Raw genomic sequence first — 26265 nt, forward strand, 5'->3', positions numbered from 1 at the left:
TCATGTGGCTCATAACCCAGGTGCATCCAATTCAGATGGAATAAATCAAATTTTGGATGTAGAACCCCTTACAAGTTAGTTGTCCAAATTCGACCTTGGAAGGTGATCGTAAACTTTGAACAACTAAATGATTAGATAAATATAACTTTGGATACATTTTTTGATATATCTAAACCCCAGTTTTGTATCTATAAAAGGGATATTGTTTTGAATTAAAAATGATGTATAAAGTGGATACCACAGTAACTACTATAAAGGAAAAAATTAATGTGAGTTAAATAATCTCAAATACTGAATAAATGAATGATGAAGCAAGTCATCCTTAGTTATCTCCACTGACATTTACGCTCTCCAATTCTGGATTCCAATTACTATAATTTTAGCCCTCAATAATTCACTGTTTGATGTACCAGTTTTATCTCCCAGAAAAGCCATATACTTATCAAAGTTGAAGACTGTTTTATTCCACTTACATAATTCTCATTCTGCACTGCATCCTTAATGTCAACTGCCATATGTTAAAGTTACCTCATCACACTAGAAATTTGATTTGACAAACAAGAAACTAGGAACAGAGGTGGCTGATTTCTCTACTTCCTCTCTGCATCGACCAGTCAATTACTCAACAAAATTAATCTTTTTGGAGGCACAACTGCATTCTAGGGGCAAAATAGGAGAAATAAGCGTGGTCTTTGTAGGTTGACATAAGTACTTCCTGAGTCTGAAGATATGTGGTGGATACTGATAAGTATATATAGGGAATATCCAGATTGCAAAAGCCCTTAAAAACCAATTGGAATAGTTGAGACCTAATTACTAGGACAGAGGGAGTCAATGAAGTTTGCAGTAACAGACAAAATATAACTAAAATCATGTTAGAATATTATTAAGGCAGCAAAGGGAGAGAGACCAGATATTTGTTTCAGGAAGACTGAAGAGCCACAGCATTGCAAGGTTCCCTTGGCAATGATGGCTATGCGGTCACCCAGAATGTCAGCCTCTTCCATGCGGTGGGTGGTCAGTAGGATGGTCCGATCCCGTTTATACCGGTGAAGCACGTCCCAGGTGGCTCTCCTTGAGGCTGGGTCCATGCCAGACATTGGCTCATCAAGTATCATCACCTAAAGGCCAGAAGAACAATTCCATGACCAGTGATAATTAAAGCCATACTACCTGTGGGATAATTATTTGAGGGGGAATATATTTAAGCTAAGATATAAAACCTAGACTAAAAATTGTAAAAAATGATGAAAACTCTAGAAAAAATAACCCCAAATCATATAACAGCTGATCCAATCATGTAGATTTCCTCTGATTATCATTGGTAACATTCCTTTAAGATTTATATCCAGTATCAGGTTTTTGTCAGCTGGGTTTTCTGGACAGGCTGGCAGGAACCCATTTTTGAGTGCACATGTGTGCCCCTCCCTCCCTTCCTTGCCCCCATCTCCTCTTTATTTCTCTTTCTCTCTCTCTCTGTCTCTCTCTCTCTCACACACACACACACGCGCGCGCACAATTCTCTCTTCTTTATTACCTTGGAGCCTCCTATAAGTGCTATCATGACGGAGAGTTTGCGCTTCGTTCCTGCGCTGAGTAACTTTGAGTACACATTACGCTTTTCTAGCAGGTTAAAAATAGACAGCATATTGTCGATTTCCACAGGGTCTAACTTTTGACATTTCCTTTTTACCTAGAAAGAAGAGCCAGAATTTACATGATGTGTCCAACTTTATCCTCAGGAAGTTCTTAGATCATAACTTCTACTATATCCATAAATGAAGTTTCTTACAACTACATCTTTAAAACATTTTATATCAGCTCTTTGCTTATACCACCTACGTAGTCTCTTATCCACTGCCTCCTTTTATGTCTAAAGGAGAGTTCCTCAAAATGAATTTTCACAATTTTTAAAGATACGTGGAACTCATGCACAAAGGGAAAACAGAAACATCTCTAGCTTCCAGGTATGATGGAGTAAACACACACACAGCTTTACCTCTCACACAGCGTAATCATTAAATCTAGAGAACTACAAAAAGTAAACCCCAGCCATTGGATGGAGAACACCAGAACTTGAAACGGCATCGAACTGGTGTTGACTTTATCACTTTTTCCCTCGCGCGCCCTCCAGCCCAGACTCAGAGCAATCCAAAGGGTGGCAGTGCGCACTGAAGCGCAGACAGAATGAGGCTCAGGAGACACCCGCTGCTTCTGGCTTGAGGGGTGGAAAGGGAAAACTTCTAGAGCTCTGGCGGAGTGTGGGAGGGGCAATCCCATTTTTTCCTGCTCTCTTGTGGGAAATCTCATGGGAAGGATGGTGGCGAGAGGAGAAGAGAATGGGACTCCTCCACGACCCAGAACTCGGAGGGAGGCGAGCTTTCTCAGTCCAGCGGTGCCGCAGCTCCAAGAGGACAGGGCCGAGACCCGATTGCTTTTCACCACTCTGTCTGTCTCCTGCCGCTTGGATGTGGCGCGATCGTGAAAGTGGGTGATTTCTGGGGAATCCTGGGGAACCAGAACATACCGGGGAGGTCACAGGAGAGAGGAGCATGCAAGTGATACTGTCAAGTTGTTTATGAACTCATGTGTTTATCATCTGCATACGTGAATATAACCCTAATAGAATATCAAACAGTAAAAATTACGCTAATGAGCAGACCTCTACCCACGTATGAGCTGGCCAATGGGTAACACATACACCAAAGAGACTGAAATAGCACCACAAAGACTGAAATTGGCATGGGAGCCACAGCCCGCAGATAAGACATAAACAGACCTAGGGTCTCCTGAGGTATTGTTGAAAACATCAGGATAAAAACAAAAATCACTTGGTGCATAAAGAATGACAAAAATCTCATCTCATGTAGGAAAAGACAATCAATAGACATCAACGATAGGATGGCACAGATGTGGGAATTAACATAGAAAGTATCATCAAGATACAAATGATATAAAGAAACTAATGGAAATTTTAGAACTAAAAAATCAATAACAAAAATAAAAAGCTCATTTGATATATGCAGTAGTAAAACAGAAATGATGAAGGGCCAGTTAATTTGAAGATAGATCAATGGAAATGATCCAATCTGAACAACAGAAAGAAAAATGATTAAAGAAAAATGAACAAAGCCCGGAAGACTTTTCAGACAACAACAAATTGTCTAACACTCATGTCATAAAAGTTCCAGAAGGAGAAAAAGAGTATGTGGCTGAAATACTACTTGAAGAAATAATGACTGAAAACCTTCCAAGTTTGGCAAAAGACACAACCCTACAGACTGAAGAAGCTGCCTGAACCTGATCCAGACAGACTCAAAGAAATCCACATCAGACAAATCATAACCACATTGCTGAAATGTAAAGACAAAGAAAAAATGTTGAGAGCACCCAGAGAAAAACGATGAATTAACTATAGGGGACACTTCAGATGACTTTAGATTTCTCATCGTAAACCATGGTGTACAGAAAGCAGTAGAAAAACATTTTTAAGCGCCGAAGGAAAAGAACTGTTAACCCACATTTCTATGTCAAGCAAAAACATCCTTGAGGAATGTTGGCGTATTGAAGATACTCTCAGGTGAAGGAAAACTAAGACTCTGTAGCCAAGAGTACGGATATAAATGAAATGATACAGAAAGTTTTTCAAACAGAAGAGAAATGACAGAGGAAACATGAATGATAAAGTACAACAGAAAGGGTAAATATAATACCTATTACTTTGCTATGGTTCTTTAAATATGCTAGATGGTTTTAAGTGAAAACTATAATCTTGTCTGATGGCTTCAATATAAGTAGTGTAGTATACGATACCTATGGCATAAAGGGATCAGGAGAGAGGATCTACAACGTGGTTCTCTCTACATCCCAAATAAAGCTGGAAAACATTGATTCCAAAAAACTGTGAAAAGCTAAGTCTGTATTTTGTAATCACTAAAGCGACTGATAAAAATGTTCTTAACAGATATAGTAAAAGTCACAATAGACAAATTAAAATGGAATACTAAAAATATGTTCAAATAACCCCAAAGAAGACTAGAAAGAGGAAACAGAAAAAAAAGCCGTGAGAACAAACAAAACAAAAAATAAAATGATACATTTAAATCTAAATATATCAATAATTACATTAAAAAGAAATAGTTTAAAACAGCAATTAAAAGACAAAGACTGTCAGACTATAAAAATCATGACCTTACTATACAATGTCTACAAAAAACTCACTTCAGACTTAATGATACAGGTAGGTTTAAAGTGAAGTGTTTGAAGAAGATAGACCATGCAAACACAAATCACAAGAAAGCTGGAATGGTTATGTTAATATCAGAAAAAGTTGACTTCAGAGCAAAGAAAATTATCAGAGACAAAAGAGAAATTACATGCTGATAAGAGAGTCATTTCACGAAGAAGACGTAACAATCTTAGATGTGCATACGCCTAACAACAGAACACCGAAAACAAGAACGAACAGAACTGGAAATAGAAAAATATATGACAACAGTAAATTCAACACTTCTCAGTCAGTCACAGAGCTATGAGGCAGAAATGAGCAAACATAGAGAAGAACGAAACAACAACATCAAGTTACTGAGTTTAACTGATGTTTATAGAGAATTCTAACGAAACAGCAGAAAACATGTTCTTCTCAAGTGCATACTGAACAGTCACCAAGATAGACCACGTTCTTGGTGATAAAACCTTGGCAATTTAAAAACATTTGAAATCAGACAAAGTATGATCTCTGACCGAAAGTGAAATAAGTCAGGCAGAAAAAGCTGAGAACCATAGGATGGCATTCGCATGTGGGAACTGAAAGCAACAAATGAACAAGACAGAGACTCATGGCCAGGGACAATAGTTTATTGGTTATCAGAGGGAAAAGGGGATCAAATATATAGAAGGAAATTGAACTTTGCGTGGTGAACACACAATGCAATATACAAATGATGTACTATTGAATTGTATACTTGAAACCTATATAATTTTATTAACTTCTGTCACCCCTATAAATTTAATAAAAAAATTAAAAGGTGAGTAGATATACACAGCTACACTTAATAAAAAAAACCCAAAATGTAAAAAAAAAGAAAAAAGAATTAAAAATAACAGATAAAAACAGGACAACTTTCCATCATTTAGACATTTAAAAACATACTTGTAAATGGTGTATGAGTCACAGAAGAAGTCTCAAGGAATATAGGAAACATTTTGAACTAAATAAAAAGGAAAATATAACATATATCAAAATTTGTGGGGTGCTTAGAGAAAAAAATCATAGCAATAAATGCTTACGTTAGAAAGAAGAAATGCCTCAATACAATTATCTAAGCTCTGACCTTAAAAACAAGAAAAAGAGGAAAAAAAACCCAAATGATGAAGAAGGAAGAATATAATATATAAGCATGAATAAGTGAAATAAAAAACCAAAATGTAAAAGAGAAAAATCAATGAAACTAAAACCTGGTTCTTTGAAAAGATCATGAAAATTGATAAACTTCTAGCAATAATGACAGAGAAAATGAGAACTACAACTTAACCAATATCAGAAGGAAGAGAATATCATTATAGACTCCAGACAGGAGGAATACTACAAATGGCTCTATATATACAGCCATCAACTTAGATGAAAAAGAGTAATTCTTCAAAAATCACAAAATACTATAGTTAACCTAATATGACATAACCAGAATATTCCTATAACTATTAAATACATTGATTTTTTTCCACTTTTACTGAGATATAACTGACAATCAAAAATTATAAATATTTAAGGCGTACAATGCAATATATACATGTATATATGTGTGTGTATATATATATTTTTGAAATTATTGCCAAAATCAAGGTAATTAACATATTCATCATCTCAAGTAGTTTCCATTTTTATTTTTTTCAGTATACAATACAGTATGGTTAACTACAGCCTCGTTGTAAATTAGATCTCCAGAAATTACTCATTTTGAATAACTGCTACTTTGTACCCCTTGACCGACATCTCCCCATTTCCTTCATCACCCTCAGCCCCTGGCTACTATTATTCTGTTCTCTGCTTGACTATTTTAGGTTTTACACATAAGTGAGATCATACAGTATTTGTCATTCTGTGTCTGCCTTATTTCACTTAGCATGATGTCCTCTACGTTGTCACAAATGTCAAGATTTCCTTCTTTTTTTTTAAAGGCTGAATAATATTCCAAATATATGTGTATGTATACACGTACACACAAACGCACGCAGACACCCACCACATTTTCTTTATCCATTCATCTGTTGAACACATGAATATCTTGGCTATTGTGAATAATGCCAAAATGAAAATGGGAGTGCAGATCTCTCTTCGAGATCCCAATTTCGTTTCCTTTGGATATATACCCAGAAATGGGATTGCTGGACCACAGAGTAATTTTAAATAAATTGAGTTTATAATTAAAAATGTCAAAGAATAAATCTCCAGGTTCAGATGGTTTTACTAGTGAACTTTACCTAACATTAAAAAAAAGTAAATTAAAATTTTAATTAAATAAAATAACATAAATTAAACAATTCTACACAATTTCTTCCAGAAAACAGAACAGAAGAGAATACTACTCTCATACTAAAACCAGAGACAAAACAAAAAGCGACACTACAGGCTAATGATCCTCATAAACGTAAGTTCTGAACAAAATATTATGAAACCAAATTCAGTCATGTATTAAAAAAACCCATGACTGAGTGAGATTTGCGCTACTAATATAAGGCTGGTCCAATGTCTGAAAATCAGTTGATGTGATCCAACATGCCAAGAGTCTACAGAAAAGCCACACAGTCACTAATAGATGCAGAAAGAGCCTCTGACCAAATGCAACATTCGTTTATAATCAATACTCTCAGCAAACTAAGAATAAAAAGGAACTTCCCTAAAGTGATAAAGGACATCTACAAAACAATTTTAATTGTGAAGGACCAAATGCTTTCTCTCTAAAATCAGGAGCAAGTTAAGAATGCCCACTCTCAATAATCATATTCAACATCATAGCTTTCTTAGCCAGTGCAAGAAAAAGAGATAAAAGGCACCCATATTGGCATGTAAAAAAGAAACCGTCCCTACTCTTCAATGACATGATTGTCTATGTATAAAACCAAAGAATCTTAAAAAAAAAGTCCTAAACCTAATAAGTGAGCTTAGCAAGGTCAGAGGATAAACTGACTTACAAATAATCATTTTTCTATGTACGAGCAATGAATAACTGGGAAAAAAATTTAAAGCTCCAAATAATTATATGTATACACACACACACACACACACACACACACACACATATAATTACTATATATCTATGAACAAGTACTTAACTTGTATACTGAGAACTGAAAATGGTGATACAGAAAATCAAAGACCTAAATTAATGGAGAGTAATACTGTGTTGAAGAATCTGAAGTCTCAGCACAGGAACAACGTTAACTCTCTCCAAAGTGATACACAGAGTTAATGTAATACCAATCAAAATCACAGCAGAACTTTTGTAGATACATAAAAAATAATAAAAAATTTATTTAGATGGGCCACACAGCTTTAATAGTTAAAACACTTCTGATAAAGGATATAACTGGATGAATAGCACTAGCCTATGTTAAGACTTACTGTAAAGCCACACTAATCAGGACAGGGCGGTACTTGCAAAGATTCCAAAGATCAATGGAACAGAAAAGAAAGTTCAGAAATAAGCTCACAGAAATATGACCATTTGATTTTTGACAAATGTGCAAAAAGCAATTCAAAGATGAAAGAATAGTATTTTCAAAAAAAGGTGTTAGAAAAATTGGTCATCTACATGCAAGAAAATGAACCTAGAACTGAGTTTTATACCTTTACACAGACTAACTAAAAATGGATCACAGATCTAAGTATAACATGTAAAACTACAAACATTTAGAAGAAAATACAGAATAAAATCTTCATGTCCTGGGGTTAGGCACAGAGTTCTGGAAAACACAGCAAAGGCAAGATCCATTAAGAAAAATATGATAAATTAGATTTCGATATTAAATCTTTTGTTCTGCAAAAGATATTGTCAAGAAAATGAAAAGACAAGGTATATTTAGGGAGAAATATTTGCAAAGCACATATCAAACAAAGGACATATGCCCAGAATGTATAAAGAACTCTTAAAAATTCAGTAAGAAATGAATAACCCAAATTAAAAAATGGACAGATGGGGCTTGAACAAATATTTTATCAAAGAGGGTATACAAATAGCAAATTAGTACATGAGAGTTGATCGATGTCATTAGTCATTCATGAAATGCAGATTAGAACCATGATTAGACACACATATGCGTCTACTAGAATGGTTTAAAAAAATTGAAATATTAACGATACCAAATTTCTGGCAAGAATGTAGAGCGACCCGCATTACTGGCAAGAGCGCAAAATGACATCGCCTCTCTAGGAAGTGGTTTGACCGCTTCTGAGAAAGTTAAACGAACACTTATAATACGGCGCTTCCACTCTGAGAGAAATGAAAACTTCTATTTATACACTGAAAAGCCGTACAGGAAATTCAGCTTTATTCATACTCACCAAACCTGGAAACAGTCCACATGTCCTTCGGTGTACCGTGTCACATCCGGACATGAACAACTGCTCGGCAATGAAAAGAAACGTGCCAGCGACCGCACAGCGGCGCGGGACGATCTCAGAGGAACCGTGCTCTGTGTAAGTGGCTGATCTCTAAACTTGTTACCGTGTGATCCCGTTATATGAGTTCTCAACAAGAAGAAACAAGAGTGATGAAAGGCAGGCGGGTGGCTACCGGGGGAAAGAGGGGTGACTCCAAACAGACTGCGTGAGGGAGTGTTTTAGGGTGATCGAACTGTTCTGTGTCTTGACTGTAGTGTTTTGGATGTTCTAAAATTCATAGATCTTTATATAAAAAGAAAAAAAGTTAACCTTACTACATAATTTTAAAAAATTGCTGACTTACCACAGAGTAGAAATAAAGGTGCTCAGATAGCGTCAAGTCATTAAACAACAAGTCTTCCTGCGGACAGAAGCCCAAGTTTGTTCGAATGTGGACCATGTTCTTTGAGATGTCATAGCCATTTATATAGGCCTCTCCTTTGGTCGGGAGGTAACTGCCTACGAGCAAGCAGAAAACATGATGAAGCTGAGCCTCGGTCAGAGAACAGGGTAAGACTGCCAATCAGCATCTCAAATTCAGTCTACCTGTGGGTCACTCAAAAAAATGAGCACCATCTCATGCACAAGAACAGTTAGGAAAAACATCCAGTTACATCTGGGTGGTGGGATTAGCTATCTTCAAACTTTCTTTCCTTTTCTTTTTGCTTGAATATACTAAGTTTCTGCAATGGTCTGGACTATACTGGTAATAAAAACATTAAGTAATTTGTTATACTTCAATATACTTGTGTTGCAATCAGTTGGTTATTATATTTGTGGACCATATTAGGTACTGTGTAGATGCTATGAGAAATATAAAGATCTGGAATGTAAAACTTTTGTTCTCAAGAAATTTAAATATTAATAATAACCAGTCCAGATTTTGTGGGGAACTATTTGGTAATATTTAAAAAGTAAGTTATAAAACCACTTAAACCTTATGACTCATTTATCCTTATATTCTTTTTAAAACTAAGATATAGTTGACATATAACGTTATATTACTTTCAAGTATACAACATAAAGATTAGATATTTGTATATATTGTGAAATGACTACCACAATAAGCATAGTTAACATCCATTACCATATACAGTTACAAATTTTTTCTTGTGATGAGAACTTTAAAAAAATTTACTTTTAGCAACTTTCAAATACATAGTATAGTACAGCTTCCATGCTGTACATGACATCCCTTTAACTTCTTTATAACTAAAAGTTTATATCTTTTGAGCCCCTTGACCCTTTTAGCCCAGCCCCTGCCCCAACCTCTGGCAAACACCAACTTCTCTTTATCTATGAGTTCAAATTTTTAAATTTAAAAAAATTTTAAATAAAAAAAATTTTTTAATTCTACATATATGTGAGATCATACAGTATTTGTCTTTTTCTCTCAGACATTTCGCTTAGCGTAATGCTCTCAAGGTCCATCCATGTCACAAATGGCAGGATTTCCTTTTTCTTTATGGCATGTATGTATGTATGTATTTATGTATGTGTGTGTGTATATATATATATGAGATATATATATCTCAATGTAATAAAATAGCCCATAATATCTCAATGTAATAAAATAGTCCACAATATCTCAATGTAATAAAATAGCCTAGAAATAAACTCACACCTATATGGTCCATCAGTCTGATAAAGGAGACAAGAATATACCACGTATATTGTAAAGAGACGGTAAAGACAGCCTCTTTGATAAGAGATGTTGGGAAAACTGGACAGATACACGCAAAAAAACCCCCCAAAAAACCATAAACCAACAAATTAAACCAACTTTTTACAGTATATACAAAAATAAATTCAAAGTAGATTAAAGACTTAAATTTAAGAACTGAAACCACAAAACTCCTAGAATAAAACACAGGCTGTAAACTCTCTAGCATTAGGTTTAGCAGCATCTTTCTGGATATGTCTCTATGGGCAAAGGCAACAAAAGAAACAAAAGAAATGAATGGGACTCCATCAAACTAAAAAGCTCTACATGGTGAAGAAACCATTAACAAAATGAAAGATAGCCTGCCAACTGGGAGAGGATAGTCACAAATTACACATCTAATAAGGGGTTAAGACCCAAAATATAGAAAGAACACAGACCATTTAACAGCAGAGAAACAAACAAGTTTAAAAAGGGGCAGAGGACCTGAACAGACATTTCTCCTAAGAGGACATACAGATGGCAAATGACATATGAAAAGATGCTCAAGGTCACCAATAAGACAAATGCAAATTAAAACCACAATGATATCATCTCGCACCTGTCAGAATGGCTATCATCAATACATCAACAAACAACATCAAAGAAGATCAAGGAAGAAATCAAAAGATACTTTGAGACAAATGAAAACACAATGACCCCAAATCTGTGGGACACACAGAAAGCAGACTGAAGAGGGAAATTCATAGCAATACGGGCTTACCTCAGGAAACGAGAAATGTCTCCAAAACAATCTAACCTTATACTTAAAAGAATAGAAAAAGAAGAACAAAGAAGAACAGAAATACTACGAATCATTAATGAATACTTAGAACAATTATAGGCCAACAAATTCAACAATCTATAAGAAATAGATCAATTTCTAGAAGCATGTCACCTTCTAAGACTAAAACAAGAAGACACAGAAAATCTAAACAGACCAATTACTACTAATGAAATTGAAGCAGTCATCAACAAACTCCCTACAAATAAAAGGCCAGAATCAAATGTTTCAAAGGTGAATTCTACCAAACATTTAAAGAATGAATACCTATCCTTCTTAAACTATTTCCAAAAATTGAAGGAGGAACTCTTCCAAACTCATTTTACAAAACGAGCATTGTCCTGATACCTACACCAAACAAGCATCTTAGGAAAAAAGAAAACTACAGGTCAGTATTCTTGATGAACATGCATGCCACACTTCTCAACAAAATATTGGCACACTGGATTCAGCAATACATTATAGGATTACACTCTATGATCAAGTGAGATGTATTGCAGGAATACAAGGATGGTTCAACATCCATAAACCAATCAATGCGATACATCAAAGAACGAAGGATAAAAATCGTATCTCAGAAAAAGCTCAACATCCTTGACAAAAAACATCCTTTTATGATAGAAACTCACAACAAAGTGGGTATAGAGGACATACCTTAATGTAATAAAGGCTATATATGACAAACCCACAGCTGACATCTTCAATCATGAAAACCTGACTTTCCTCTAAAATCATGAACAAGACAAGTATGCCCACAATCAGCACTTTTATTTCACATAGTACTGGGAGTCCTAGCCACAGCAGAACAGAAGAAATCAAAGACATCAAAATCATAAAAGAAGAATATAGCTACTATTTGCAGATGACGTGACACTACACAGAGGATACCCTAAAGACTCCACTGAAAAACTATCGGAACTGATCAATGAATTCACTAATTTGCAGGATACAAAATCGATAGACAGAGATCTGTTGCATTTCTCTACACCAATAAGAAACTATCAGAAGGAGAAGTTAAAACAATCCCATTTACAGTTGCTTCAAAAAGCATAAAATACTTAGGAATAAATTTAAAACGGTGAAAGACCTGAACCCTGAAAACTGTTAAGACACTGAAGACATTGAAGAGGATCCAAAGAAATGGAAGGATATACATGCTCATCAATTGCAAGGATTAATATTGTTAAAATGTCCTCACCACTCAAAGCTACATACAGATTCAGTGCAGTTCCTACAAAATAGCGATAGCCTTCTTCTCAGAACTAGAACAACTAATCCTAAAATTTATATGGAACCACAAAAGGCCCTGAATAGCCAAGGAAATCTCAAGAAAAAAAAGAAAGAATGAGGTATCACACTCCCTAATTTCAAACTACACGACAAAACTACAATCATCAAAATAATGTGGTAATGGCATAAAAACAGATATACATATATATTTCTGGGCTATTTTATTACACTGAGATATATATGTATCTCAACTCTTTCATCCACTCGTTCATTGATGAGAACGTGCACTTCTAACACATTCCAAGGTGATGCTGATGATGCTGCTGGTCAGAGGACCAGACTTTGAGAACCACTGAGTTAGGGTAAAGGCTAAATTGCTATATAAAACAGGCTCCGAAGGAGCTAAAAGAGAAATTCTGCATACAAGATGATCCCAAGGGGAACAATTCAGGTAGGCAGGAAGATCAGCTCCACATTTCCTTAATCCGTTCATCCATCGAAGGGCACTCGGGGTGCACTTCTATGTCTTGGCTATTGTAAATAATGCAAAACAAACAAGGGGGTGCAGATATCTTTCCAAGTGAGTGTTTTCATTTCCTTCGGGTAAATCCCCAGAAGTGAACGTGCTGGAGGTCACATGGCTCTAGTTTTAATATTTTCAGGACCCTCCATACAGTTTACCATAGCGGCTGCACCAACTGACATTCTCACCCACAGTGAATGAGGGGTCTCTTCGCATCCTCGCCAACACTTGTTATCTCTTGTATTTCTGATAGCAGCCACTCCGCCAGCTGTGAGGTGATATTACATTGTGGTTTTCATTTGCATATCCCTGATAAGTGATGCTGAGCACCTCTTCGTGTACCTGTTGGTCATCTGCATGTCTTCTTTGGAAAATATGTATATTCATCCTCTGTGCATTTCTTTCTTCTTTTAAAAATATTGTGCCACATTTGTTTGATTGTTCTCTCTCTGCATACACATCGTCACACATTTCCATGAGTCACTCATGGAAATGTGCGTAGCAGCTCTAGAGAAGATGGTCTAGAAGGACGAATGGAACCTTCCAAGTGAACGAGAGGGAAATGTCTCAAAATAGCTTTTACATTCTCTCCTTTTCTCTGCTTTCCTCCAGTCTTCCTTCTTCCAAGTTAAGGTTCTCCACTTCCTTGAACTCTTCCTTCTCCTGAACTGCTTTGAGTCCTTTCTCTCCCTAGCTGTTGGCTTCTAGTTGCATTTCCAATTATTGGTCATCTTAGAATAGTGTGTCTAGAACATTGAATAGGCCAGGTGTGGCTGCTCTGACCAGGCGAGCCTGGTGCTATTCCCCATTTGCTCATCTGTTTTCCCATTTATTCAGTCAGTTGATCAGTACAGTCTTATTGAAGGTTTCCACTTGCAAGGCAGATCTGCCTATGCTCCTCTGCCCATTATATATATATACATACATACATATATATATATATATATGTATGTATGTATATATATATATGTATATATATATATGTATATATATATAATTTTGCTATTGAGTTGTATTACTTCTTAATATATTTTAGAGATTACAATCTTGTCAGATATATGATTTGCAAATATTTTCTCCCATTCGGTAGATCGCTTTTCATTTTGTTGATGGTTTCCTTTGTTGTGCAGACACTTTTTAGTTTGACGTAGCCCCACTTGTTTATTATTGCTTTTGTTGCCTTTGCTTTTGATGTCAAATTAAAACAAAATCACAGCTAAGACTTATGTAAAGGAGCTTATTGCCTATATTTTCTTCTAGGAGTTTTATGGTTTCAGGTCTTATGTTCATGTCTTTATTTCATTTTGAGTTCATTTTAGTGCATGGTGGAAGATAGTGGTCCAGTTTCATTCCTTTCCATGTGGCTGTCCAGTTTTCCCAACACCATTTATTGAACATACTGTCCTTTCCCCACTGTATATTCTTAGTTCTTGTCATAAATTAATTGACCATATATGTGTGGGTTTATTTCTGGGCTCTCTGTTCTGTTCTACTGATCTATGTGTGTTTTTATGCAAATACCATACTATTTGATGACTACAGCTTTGTAATAATTGAAAATCAGGAAGCTTGATGACTTCCGCTTTATTCTTCCTTCTCAAGATTGCTTTGGCTACTGGAGCTCTTTTGTGGCTTCGTACAAATTTTAGGATTATTTGTTCTATTTCTGTGAAAAATGCCATTGGAATTCTGTTAGGGATTGCATAGGATGTAATGTATAAGCTCTTATTTTGATTTAAATTTTCTTTTTTCCAATTTTGTTGATCTTTGAAAAAAATCAACTCTGGTTCATTTTTTCCTGATTTTTTTTCTTCTCTATTTTTTTCTCTTCATTATAATCCTTATGATATCCTTCCCTCTACTATGTTTGGGTTTAACTTGATATTCTTTTTTCTTGTTCCCTGAGGTATAAAGTTAGGTTGTTGATATGAGATTTTTCTTCTCTGTCTCTTTCTTTTTTTTCATGCCTACAGCACCTGGTATTCCCAGGCAGTCTCGCATCCAAGTACTAACCAGGCCCGACCCTGCTTAGCTTCCGAGATCAGACGAGATTGGGCATGTTCAGGGTGGCATGGCCGTAGACTAAGATTTTTCTTCTCTTTTAATGCAAGCATTTGCAACTATACAACTGTATCTTTGCATTGCTTTTGATACACCTTATACGTTTCAGTATGTTGTGTTTTCATTTAAAATTTCCTGGAATTATTTTCTAATTTACTTGTGATTGAATTCTTGAGTCACTGGTTGTTTAAGGGTGTGTTTAATTTCCACATATTTGAGAATTTTCCAGTTTTCTTTCTTCTACTGATTTCTAGTTTCATTCCACCGGAATTGGAAAAGATACTTTGTATAACTTAATTCTTTTAAAATTTGTTTCAGATTTGTTTTGTGGACAAGCGTATGACCTCTTCTGGAGAATGTTCCCTGTGCACTTGAGAAAATGTGTATTCTGCTGTTGCTGGGTTCAGTGTTCTGTATATACCTGTTAGGTATACTTGTTTATAGTGTTGTTGAAGTCCTTTATCTCCTTAAAGAGCTTTTACCAAGTTGTCATATCCATTATTGAAAGTGGAATATTAGAGTATCTCACTATTATTCTATTATTGTGTTGCTTCCTATTTTTCTTTCTTTCAATATCTGCTTCATTTTTTAGAAACTCTGATATTTGATGCATATACCTTTAAAACTGTTATATTTTTCTGTTGAGTTAATCTTTTATCCTTTATCTCATACTATGTCCTCTCCCCCACTTTACAACAGTGTTTAACTTAAAATCTAGTTTGTCTGGTATCAATATCATCACTTCTACTTTGATTACCATTTGCATATTTTCCATTTTTTCACTTTTTTGATTGGGTTATTTAATCGATTTGGTCAATGTAATTATTGATAGCGAAGGACTTATTATTACCATTTGTTTAATTACTTTCTGTCTCGTAGTTTTTGCTTCTCACTACCACTTTTACTGCCTTCCTTTGTGTTTCGCTGATTGTTTTTTATAGTGACATTCTTTGATTACCTTCCCATTTCCTGTTGTGTATACTCCATAGATATATTTTTGTTTACCATAGAGATTACTTATAACATCTTAAAATAATTACAACCAATTTTAAACCAATGACGACTTAACTTCAATCACATACAAAAAGCTCTACTCCTTTGCAGCCCAGCTCCCCCGCCCCGCTTTGTTACTGATGTCACAAATTACATCTTTATATATTGCTTACTAATTAATATAGATTTGTAGTTATTTTTTATGTTTTTGTCCTTAAAGTTCTATGTGATATGGCGGCATGAGGAATCTACACAGATCTCTCCCCTTAAAATAACAAGCTGAATATCTACAACTCAACAAATAACACACGACCTGCACACAGCATGTCTGGGAGACCTGTTCATCGGAGCATTCAAAGGTGGGCAGATCCGCGTGAGACTGGGAGGCAGATTAACAGAGTGAAGCAGAGGAGCTGTGTTATGCAGCCCCAGCTCTCTGCAGGAGGAGGAGGAGGGGATATTTCATGGCCAGGTCTTGGCCTTTTGAAGCTCAGAGCAGCGCAGTGCTGCCTGAGTGATCAATATAGCATATTCTATGCCGCAGAACCCAGAGATCAGGGCAGAGAGCAGGGGAGAGACTGAGTGTGGAGGCATGACAGCTGTGGCTTAGCAAATGCCACTGCCAGGCTGAAGGCTGAGTCATGGAGCCAGGCGGCACCTCCCCACCAACCAACCCAGAGCACATCCTCCCCACCAATATCGTCTCAGAGTTAACACCTCCGAGCCCAAGGGGAATTTGTGCAACCAGTACTGAAACATTCGCTACAGCCAATTCCAGAGACAGGCATGGTGATATTGAAGCAAGAGAGTTGAAACCTGGGGGTCAGCACTAAGGGAAAGGAAACAGCCACACACACTGCAGACCTCTCCCAATCAACCTCAACCCCACCCAGTCAGGCTGAGCTGGAAGGAAGCATGGAACACTGAATCTGACTGTTGGGGCAATAACTGGACTTCAGGACCTCTTCAGAGACTCAGATCCCCATCTTCATTGGACCCTTTCATGGCAGTGGAGCCCTGGGACTGAGGGACCTGATAGCAGAGGCACAGAGACCACATACCACAGACCACAGGGCAGTTTTAGCCTCAAAGCAGAGATTCAAGAGGCTTGGACACCACCTACTAGAAATCAAAAGAAAAACCCCTTCTTATCAACCCACTAGAGATCACTATACGATAAATTTTTTTGTTCTTCCTCTTCTTCTTCTTCTTTTTTTTTTTTTAAAGCAAAGTACATTCCCATTAATGCCTTGGCAGAGAAATAGTCCTTCAAATACCATGAACAAACAAGGCAGCTCAGAAAGAAACTGAAAAATCTCCAGAAAATAAGCTCAAAGACATAGTAATATGCGATTTAAATGACAGAGAATTCAGGATTGTACATCTGAAAAAACTCAAAAAGGTACAAGAAAACTCTAACTGACAATTCCAAGAAATTACAAACAAAATGAAACAAAATGATGACTTTACAATGAAGATTGGAACCATAAAAAAGCAAATAGAACTTCTGGAGATGAACACATTAAAAGGGATAAAGAATGAAATAGTAAGCTTAGGAGATATGGCTGACCAGATGGAGGAAAGAATTAGTGATATTGAAGAGAGAAATCTGGAAATGACGCAGAAGGAAAGAAAAAAGGGGAGGAGGAGGGGGAGGGGCTTGGGGAGGAGGAGGAGGGGGGAGGAGAATGGGTATACCAGAAGGAGAAGAGAGGGAGAAGAGAACAGAGAGCATATTCAAAATAATAGTCCACGAGAATTTCCCAAACCTATGGAAAGAACTGGATCTTTGAATCCAAGAGGCAAACAAAACACCCAATATCTCGACTTGAAAAGACCTTCTCCAAGACACATTATATTAAAATTATTGAAAATTAATGACAAAAAAAGAATTCTCAAGGCAGCCAGGGAAAAGATGACAGTAACTTATAAAGGAACACCCATTAGACTATCCTCAGACTTCTCACCATAAACCTTACAAGCTAGGAGGGAGTGGAACCACATATTCAAACTATTGAAAGAAAGAAATTACCAGCCAAGAATAATATTTCCAGCAAAGCTCTCCTTTAGATATGAAGAAGAAATAAAGACCTTTCCAGACACAGAAAAGCTGAGGGAACTCTCCACCACAAGGCCTGCATTACAGGAAATACTGAAGGGGGTCATTCCACCTGAAACAAAAGGACAGAAAATAAGTAAATATGAGTAAGATGACTCAAAGGCACATAGAAGCAGGAAAGTACAACCCTTATGGAGGACAGGGTATTATAAGCTTAAATATCACATAATGGTTAAAGCCCCCCACCCAAAAAAAAAAAAACATTCTAAAAAGAGAAAAAGATAACAGCTACTGCAACTTAGAAATGTTCAACATAAATACTGATAATCTGAGATAAAAAAAGCAGAAAAGGAGAGGGAGTAAAGATCCAAATCCACGAAGAGGAATGGAGATAAAGAGCACGCAGAAGAAAATGGACTACTGTATATATAGCTATCCATAAACTTAATGAAAACCACACACTAAAAATCCAGAACTGAGACACATAACATAACATAAGAGGGGACAGAGGGAAAATCCACAAAGCACCACAAAATTAAAATAACAGACAGAAACACAAGGACAAAGAAACAATGGAGAGATACCGAGCTACCAGAAAACAAAAGGTAAAATGGCTATAGGAAAACCTCATAGTTCAATAATCACCCTTAATGTAAATGTGAACTCACCAATAAAAGGGTGCAGAGGAGAAGACTGGATCAAAAAACAAAGCCAACCACAGGCTGTCTTCAAGAGACACATGTCAACTGCAAGGACAAATACAGACTCAAAGTGAAAGGGCGGAAAACGATACTCCAAGCAAATGGCATCCAGAGAAAAGCGGAAATAGCCGTACTTACATCAGATGAAATAGACTTCAACATAAAAAGGGTAAAAAAGAGACAATGATGGACACTTTATAATGATAAAGGGAACCATACATCAAGAAGACCTAATACGTATTAATATTTATGCTCCCAAGCAGGTAGCACGAAAATAAATGAAGCATCTACTGACAGAACTAAAATGGGAAACGGACAAAAACACAATTATAGTAGGGGACCTAAATACCCTACTGTCAGCTATGGAGAAATCATCCAAACAGAAAATCAATAAGGAAGTATTACCCTTAAATGACACATGAGACCAACTGGAAATAATCAACATTTACAGAACCCTTCATCCAAAACAGCAGCTTATACATTCTTCTCTAGTGCATGTGGAACATTCTCAAGCACAGACCACATGCTTGGATACAAAAACTAGCCTCAGCAAATTTAAGAAGACTGCAATCATACTAAGCATATTCTCTACCATAATGCTTTGAAACTGGAGTTTAACTGTAAAAAGAAAGTGGAAAGAACCCCAAATACGTAGAGATTAAACAACATGCTACTAAAGAATGACTGGGTCAGCAAAGAAATAAAAGGAGAGATCAAGAAATACATAGAAACAAATGAGAATGAAAGTACAACATATCAAAACTTTTGGGACACAGCAAAAGCAGTAATAAGAGGAAAGTTCATATCATTACAGGCCTATCTCAAGAAACGAGAATGAGACCAAATAAACAACCTAACATTACACCTTAAAAAACGAGAAAAAAAAGAACAAATAAAACCCAAAGTCAGCAGAAGGAAGAAAATAATCAAAATTACAACAGAATTAAATGAAATTGAGAACAAAAAGTCAATAGAAAAAATTAATGCAACAAATAGCTTGTTCTTTAAGAAGATTAATAAAATTGACAAACTCCTGGCCAGACTTACTAAAAAGAGAAAGAACACAAACAAAATCAGAAACAAAAGAGGAGAAGTTGTGACAGATACCACGGAAAGATAAAGTATCATATAAGAATACTATGAAAAATTATATGAAACCAAATTTAACGACCTAGAAAAATGGACGAATTCTTAGAAATTAATGTTCCTAGACTGAATCATGAAGAACTGGAAAACCTAAACAGACTGATCAACAGTATGGAAATTGAAACAATCATCAAAAACCTCCCCAAAAGTAAAAGTCCAGGAGCAGATGGCTTTACAAGTGAATTCTACCAAACATTCAAAGATGATTTAATACCTGTCCTTCTCGAACTCCTCCAAAAAACTGAAGAAGATGTGCTACTTCCTAATTCATTTTATGAGGCCAACATTACCCTGATACCAAAACCTGGTAAGGGTAACACATGTAAAAAAACTACAGACCCAGTATCTTTGATAAATACAGATGCAAAAATCCTAAACAAAATACTAGCAAATCAAATACAACACGTTGAAAAGATTATACACCATGATCATGTGGGCCTCACCCCAGGGGCACAGGGATAATTTAACATATGCAAAATGGATTAATGTGATACACCACATAAACAAAATAAAGAATAAAAATCATATGATCACATCAATAGATGCAGAAAAAGCATTTGATAAGATACGGCATCCATTTATGATTAAAACACTTAATAAAATGGGTATAGAAGTATCTTATCATAATAGAGGCCAAATACGATGACCCTCAGCTAACATCATACTTAGTGGTGAAAAATGAAAAACCTTCTCTCTAAGATCAGGAACAAGACAAGGCTGTTTGCTATCAGCCCTATTATTCAATATAGTACTGGAAGTCCTAGCAAGAGCAATCGAGCAAGAGAAAGAAATAAAAGGCATCCAAATAGGGACTGAAGAAGTCAAACTGTCACTTTTTGCAGATGACATGGTTATAAATTCTAAAAACCCTAAAGATTCTCTATATGGAAAATCTACTAAAGAACTATTAGAAATAATAAATACAGTAAAGTTTCAAGATACAAAATCAATGTTCAAAAAGCCATAGCATTCCTACAATCTAATAATAAATTTTCAGAAAAATAAAAAAACAATTTTGCAACTACAATAAAAAGAATAAATTTAACAAAAATGTAAAGGACCTGTACACTGAAAACTATAAGACACTATTAAAAGAAATTGAAGAAGACACAAAGAAATGAAAAGATACTCCGTGTTCATGGATTGGAAGAATCAACATAGTTAAAATGGCCATATTATCCAAAGCAATGTACAGATTTAATGCAATCTCCTACGAAATCCCAATGGCTTTTTTTTTAAAGAAACAGAACAAAAAATTATCAGATTTGTATGAAATCACAAAAGACCCTGAATAGCCAAAGCAATCCTGAGAAAAAGAAACAAGGCCAGAGGTATCACTCAGCCTGACTTCAAAGTATACTACAAAGTGATACTAATCAAAAGAGCACGGCATTGGCAGAAGAACAGACGACATGCAGACCAATGAAACAGAATCAAGAGTTCAGAAGTAAATTCCTGATTATATGGGCAAATAATTTTCGACAAAAAAGCCAAAAACATACAGTGGAGAAAGGAAAGCCTCTTCGATAAATGGTGCTGTGAAAACTAAAAAGCCACCTGCGAAAGGTTGAATCTTGACTGTTCTCTATCACCACACATCAAAATTAACTCAAAATGGTTTAAGGATCTGCCTATAAGTCCTGGATCAATAAATTGCATAGAAGAAAACATAGGTACTAAACTCATAGACCTTGGTCTTAGAGAGGATTTTATGATTTTGACCTCAAAGGCAAGGAAAGTAAAAGCAAAAATAAATGAATGAGACGATGTCAAACTAAAAAGCTTCTGTACGGCAGAAGAAACCATCAAAGCAAAGAGACAACCATCTGAATGGGAGAATATATCTGCAAACAACGCCTCTGATAAGAGCCTAATATCCAAAATTTACAAAGAACTTATACAACTCAATAACAACAAAAATACAAACAATCCAATTAAAAAAAAATGGGCAGAGGACCTGAACAGACACTTCTCCCAAGACATACAAAAATAGTCAACAGACATATGAAAAGCTGCTCAACCTCACTAGCTATTAGGGAAATGCAAATCAAAGCTACAATGAGATACTGTGTCATACCTGCTAGAATGGCTATCATCAACAGGACAAGTAATAAGAGGTTGTGGGCAAAAAGGAACCCTCATACATTGCTGGTGGGAATGCAAATTGGTACAACCACTATGGAAAACAGTATGGAGGTTTCTCGAAAAACTAAGAATTGAATTACCATATGATCCAGCAATCCCTCTTCTGGGTATTTATCCAAAAAACCTGAAAACATTTATATATGCACCCTGATCTTCACAGCAGCATTATTCACAGTGGAAGCAACTGAAGTGTCCTACGATAGATGATGAGATAAAGACGCTGTGGTACATACATACAACGGAATATTACTCAGCCATAAGAAGAGATGAAATACTGCCATTTGCGACAACATGGATGGATCTTGAGATAATCATGCTAAGTGAAGTAAGTCAGATAGAAAAAGCTGATAACCACATGACTTCACTCTTATGTGGTATATAAAATTGAAAGCAACAAACATGACAAACAGAGACCCATGGACACAGACAGGGGATTAGTGGTTACCAGAGGGAAGCAGGGGAGAGGGAACATATATGGAGTCAAAGGGGTTAAATATTTGATGATGCAAGGAAATCTAACTCTGGGTGGTAAACGCACAATGCAATATATATACGACGTACTGTTGAAATTTATTTGATTTTATTGATCAATGTCACCCCAATAACATTTAATAAGAAAAGTTCTATATGATAAAGTAGATTTAAGCACTTAAATTACAATAGTTTTCTACATTTGTTCATATATTTACCTTTATCAGAGATTATATTTTTATGTGGCTTCGTGTTGCTGTCTAGTGTTCATTTCAACTTGAAGGACTCCTTATAGCATTTCTTGTAGGAGAGGTCTGATAGTAATGAATTCTTTCAGCTTTGTTTAACTGAGAAAAATCTTAAATTTCCCCTCACTTTTGAAGCGCAGTTTTGACAGATTTCTTGGTTGCAGTTTTTTTTTTCTCTTGCTCCCTTCAAGATCTTCCCTTTTTGAATTTTTAGTTTGATCATAGTGAATCTCATTGTGGGTTTCATTAACAGTTTATCTTACTTGTAGTTTCTTGATCTTCTTGAATTTGTATGTCTATTTCTTTTCTCAAATTTGGCAAGTTTTTAGCCATTATTTCTTCAAATAACCACCGTGTTTCTCTCTCTCATTCTGACTTCCATAATGCACATAGTGGTCTGCTTGATGATATTCCATAAGTCACTTAAGCTCTCTTCACTTTTCATCTTTTTTCCTTTTTACACTTCTGACTTGATAATTTCAAATGACATGTCTTCAACTTTGTTGATTCTTTTTTCTGCCTGATCAAGTCTGTTGCTGAAATCCTCTAATGAATTTTTTTCAATTTAGTTATATTTTTCATATCCACAATTTGTTTGGGTTTTTAAAAATAATGTTAGTATTTTAATTTTGTTCATGCATCATTTTCCTCATTTCATTTTGTTCTGTTCTCTTTTTTATCGTTATACACCTTTATGATGACTTTTTATTATGCACCTCAGATATCTGTGTTTCTCAAGGGTCAGATTCTGGAGCTTTATTTTGTTCCTTTGATTGTGGCATGTTTCCTTGTTGCCTTGTGAGGTTCTGTTGTGCTCTGAATATTTAAAAACAGACACTTCACCCAGTCTTTATGGACTGGCTTCATGCAGTCAGCCCAGCTAGAGGTTTTAGGAACTTGCAAACCTTTCCTGGGGATGTGTCTTCTCTGAGGTTGTGCATATGTATATGCTTTTACTCCAGTATATACAGCTGCTTTTAACTGTCTCCATTTTTCTAAGCAGCTTGGAAGTTTGTTTCAGTGTCTACTGTTATTTCTCGGCCTATACTCTGTTGCTCCCTTGGCACCTGTCCGTGGATCTTCAGACTTCCTGTTGATCTAAAGCATTTCAAAGTACTGCAGAGCTTGCCCCTTTTTTCTGTGGATCCAGATCTGGCATCACACCATGCTGTCACTCCCATCAGTACTCCATTAGACACTGGAACGCTGGATGCAAGTTCCAGGCTTTTCTTTCTGTTTCAAGGGAGGAGGTTTGAATTGGGAAGTTTCTTCCTGATCATGCCATGTCATGTGGGGAAAAGGATCAGGGTAAGAAAAGGTCACAAACTTCTTACCCTTTTGATATTGACTATGCACTCATCTGCATGTTGTAGCTGCCGAACTGGTTTCCAGGGTTCTTTAAGAAGGTATTTTTATCTGCATACTGTTGTTAACTCGTGTCTCTAAGGGAATGAGGGCTGGAGCTTCCAAGTCCACCTTATGGCCGATGCTGCCACCCCACCACCCCCGCCACCCTACTGTTTATAAGTTGCCTTTTTCTTCATTTAGCATTGCCTGATTGCTGTGAATCTTTCCCTGTTTCCAGAGTTGACACTTTCCTGCTTGTTTATCAATTTTGTCTGTGGAGGGACTTGAACTTGGAGCTACCTCCTCTGCCATTTTGCTCTGGAAGGTTGCTTTTGAGCTGCACCTTGGTGTATCAATAGGATTTCAATAGGTGGAGAGCTGATTTAGGCATTCCCAGTGAGAGAAAGGGTATACGCACATGCAGACAGGAAAATGCATATGTTCTGTGATAACATGTAAGCATGGAGTGTGTTCCAAGATAACTTATGTAAAATATATCATATATATATATATATTTTGCATATATCATCATGAAGGTAATGATAATTCAAATCATAACCTTGTAATGTTAACTAAAAAGTCATTCTTTTAAGAAAAGTTTTAACTGAGATTTAGAAGGAGTCAATTCAAATACATAAAATAGAGAATGTGGGTATTGTCTTCCCCTCCTGACTTAGTTTTCCCATCACTTTTACATCAAAGGAGAGGCGATTTTAACTCAACTACTAAGCTCAGCCGTGCTCCAGCCTCTGGGACTTACACAAACCTAACACAAAATACGGGATTCACTATCCTAATGGTCCCTAGTATTCCTTAACCATTCTTCCTTACTGGTGAATGCAATTATTATAAAGTCTAAATCTTCATAAAATATTCTTCTACAGCTTCTCATTGCTCTCAGCATAAATCTTAAACTTTACAGCATGGCTTCCCCAAAACCTTTTATGATTTGACCTTTTGATTATTCATCCAGCTTCACCTTTTGCCATTAAATTACTTATCTGATCGAGTGATATAGATGTTTGCTGCCTTCAAGCCTCCTGGTCTTTGCTTATACCAATAATATTCTACTTTCCTCCCCTTTGTAGCCCTTTATACCTCCTATTTGCCTCAGATTGAATGTCACTTCCCTATTCCTCATCCCCCAAACAGGTTAGGTGTCATTCTAATGGGTAACTACCATCCTAGGTGTATCTCCCTTCTTATGGTGTAAGTTTCAAGTTTCTTGTCTGTATCTCCACCAGAGTATAAAATTGAGTGTAACAATCTTATAATCACCACTATATTATCAATTCCTATAAAAAGAATTGGCACATATTTGACTGAATAAATGAATGAATTTATTACATTACCTGAAGCACCTTGGTTGTAAATAATTAAAACTGTAATAACGCCAACACTGAAATAACAACATATTCAACAACACAAGTTGTTGATTGATTTACAGTCTTAGAGGGAACCTGACTTCTGTCCTGGACAGAGATGAATACATACCTGTGAGAATAGACAAGATTGTGGTTTTTCCTGCCCCATATTGTCCTAGAAGAATACTAATCTGCCCTTTATAGAAATTCAAAGACATGTCGTTTACTGCTATTTTGTTGCCAAATTCCTGTGGGATAAAAGAAAGAATTACTTGATATGTCATATCACTTATGAACGACAAACACTCATATCCTCTTATCCTTAGAAGAATCATTATATCATCAAACTCATGTTGTAAAAACAAGATGTTTTAAACCAGGAACAATATTTTCAGGTGCACTGAGTTAGTATAGTAGTCAAAACAAGTGTGAAGGCACAGTGGTGTATATATCTATATTTGGTAATGAAAATGGAGACCTCTATATTTTATGCATGAAGAGTGCCTTACTCAACCACAGTTATGAGCTTACTAAACTGTAGCAAGAGCTGGGGAAGCTTATAGAAACCACCACCAACAATCAGGAAAGTTGATGCCATGGTTTCAGCTAGAAGTCTGATGATTCACAAGAGCATGCCCAGAACTTCTTTGAGATTCTAAGCAGGAGTTGGCAAACTTAAATATGGCCAATTATCTGTTTTTGTACAGCCAATGAGCTAAGAATGGTTTTTGCATTTTTAAAGGCTTGTTAAAAGTAATAAAAAAGAATATGTGCCAGACATTGTATGTGGCCCATGGAGCCTAAAATATTTATCCAGTCCTTTACAGAACAT

The 26265-nt window shown here is 36.1% G+C and overlaps 1 protein-coding gene and 1 pseudogene across 1 annotated transcript in view; both read right to left on the reverse strand.

Moving 5' to 3' along the window:
* Positions 1 to 26265, reverse strand: part of LOC120584557 (ATP-binding cassette sub-family A member 3-like) — a 109670-nt gene that overhangs the window by 44035 nt on the left and 39370 nt on the right. Inside the window, 5 exon segments of the mRNA XM_039840262.1 lie at positions 911 to 1121; positions 1538 to 1693; positions 8964 to 9118; positions 18680 to 18757; positions 25564 to 25681. Coding sequence (XP_039696196.1) covers positions 911 to 1121; positions 1538 to 1693; positions 8964 to 9118; positions 18680 to 18757; positions 25564 to 25681 — 718 coding nt within the window.
* LOC120584590 (uncharacterized) lies at positions 14863 to 14981 on the reverse strand (annotated as a pseudogene).

This window comes from Pteropus medius, unplaced genomic scaffold, assembly GCF_902729225.1.
Source record: "Pteropus medius unplaced genomic scaffold, Ma_sr-lr_union100, whole genome shotgun sequence".
Taxonomy (NCBI): domain Eukaryota; kingdom Metazoa; phylum Chordata; class Mammalia; order Chiroptera; family Pteropodidae; genus Pteropus; species Pteropus medius.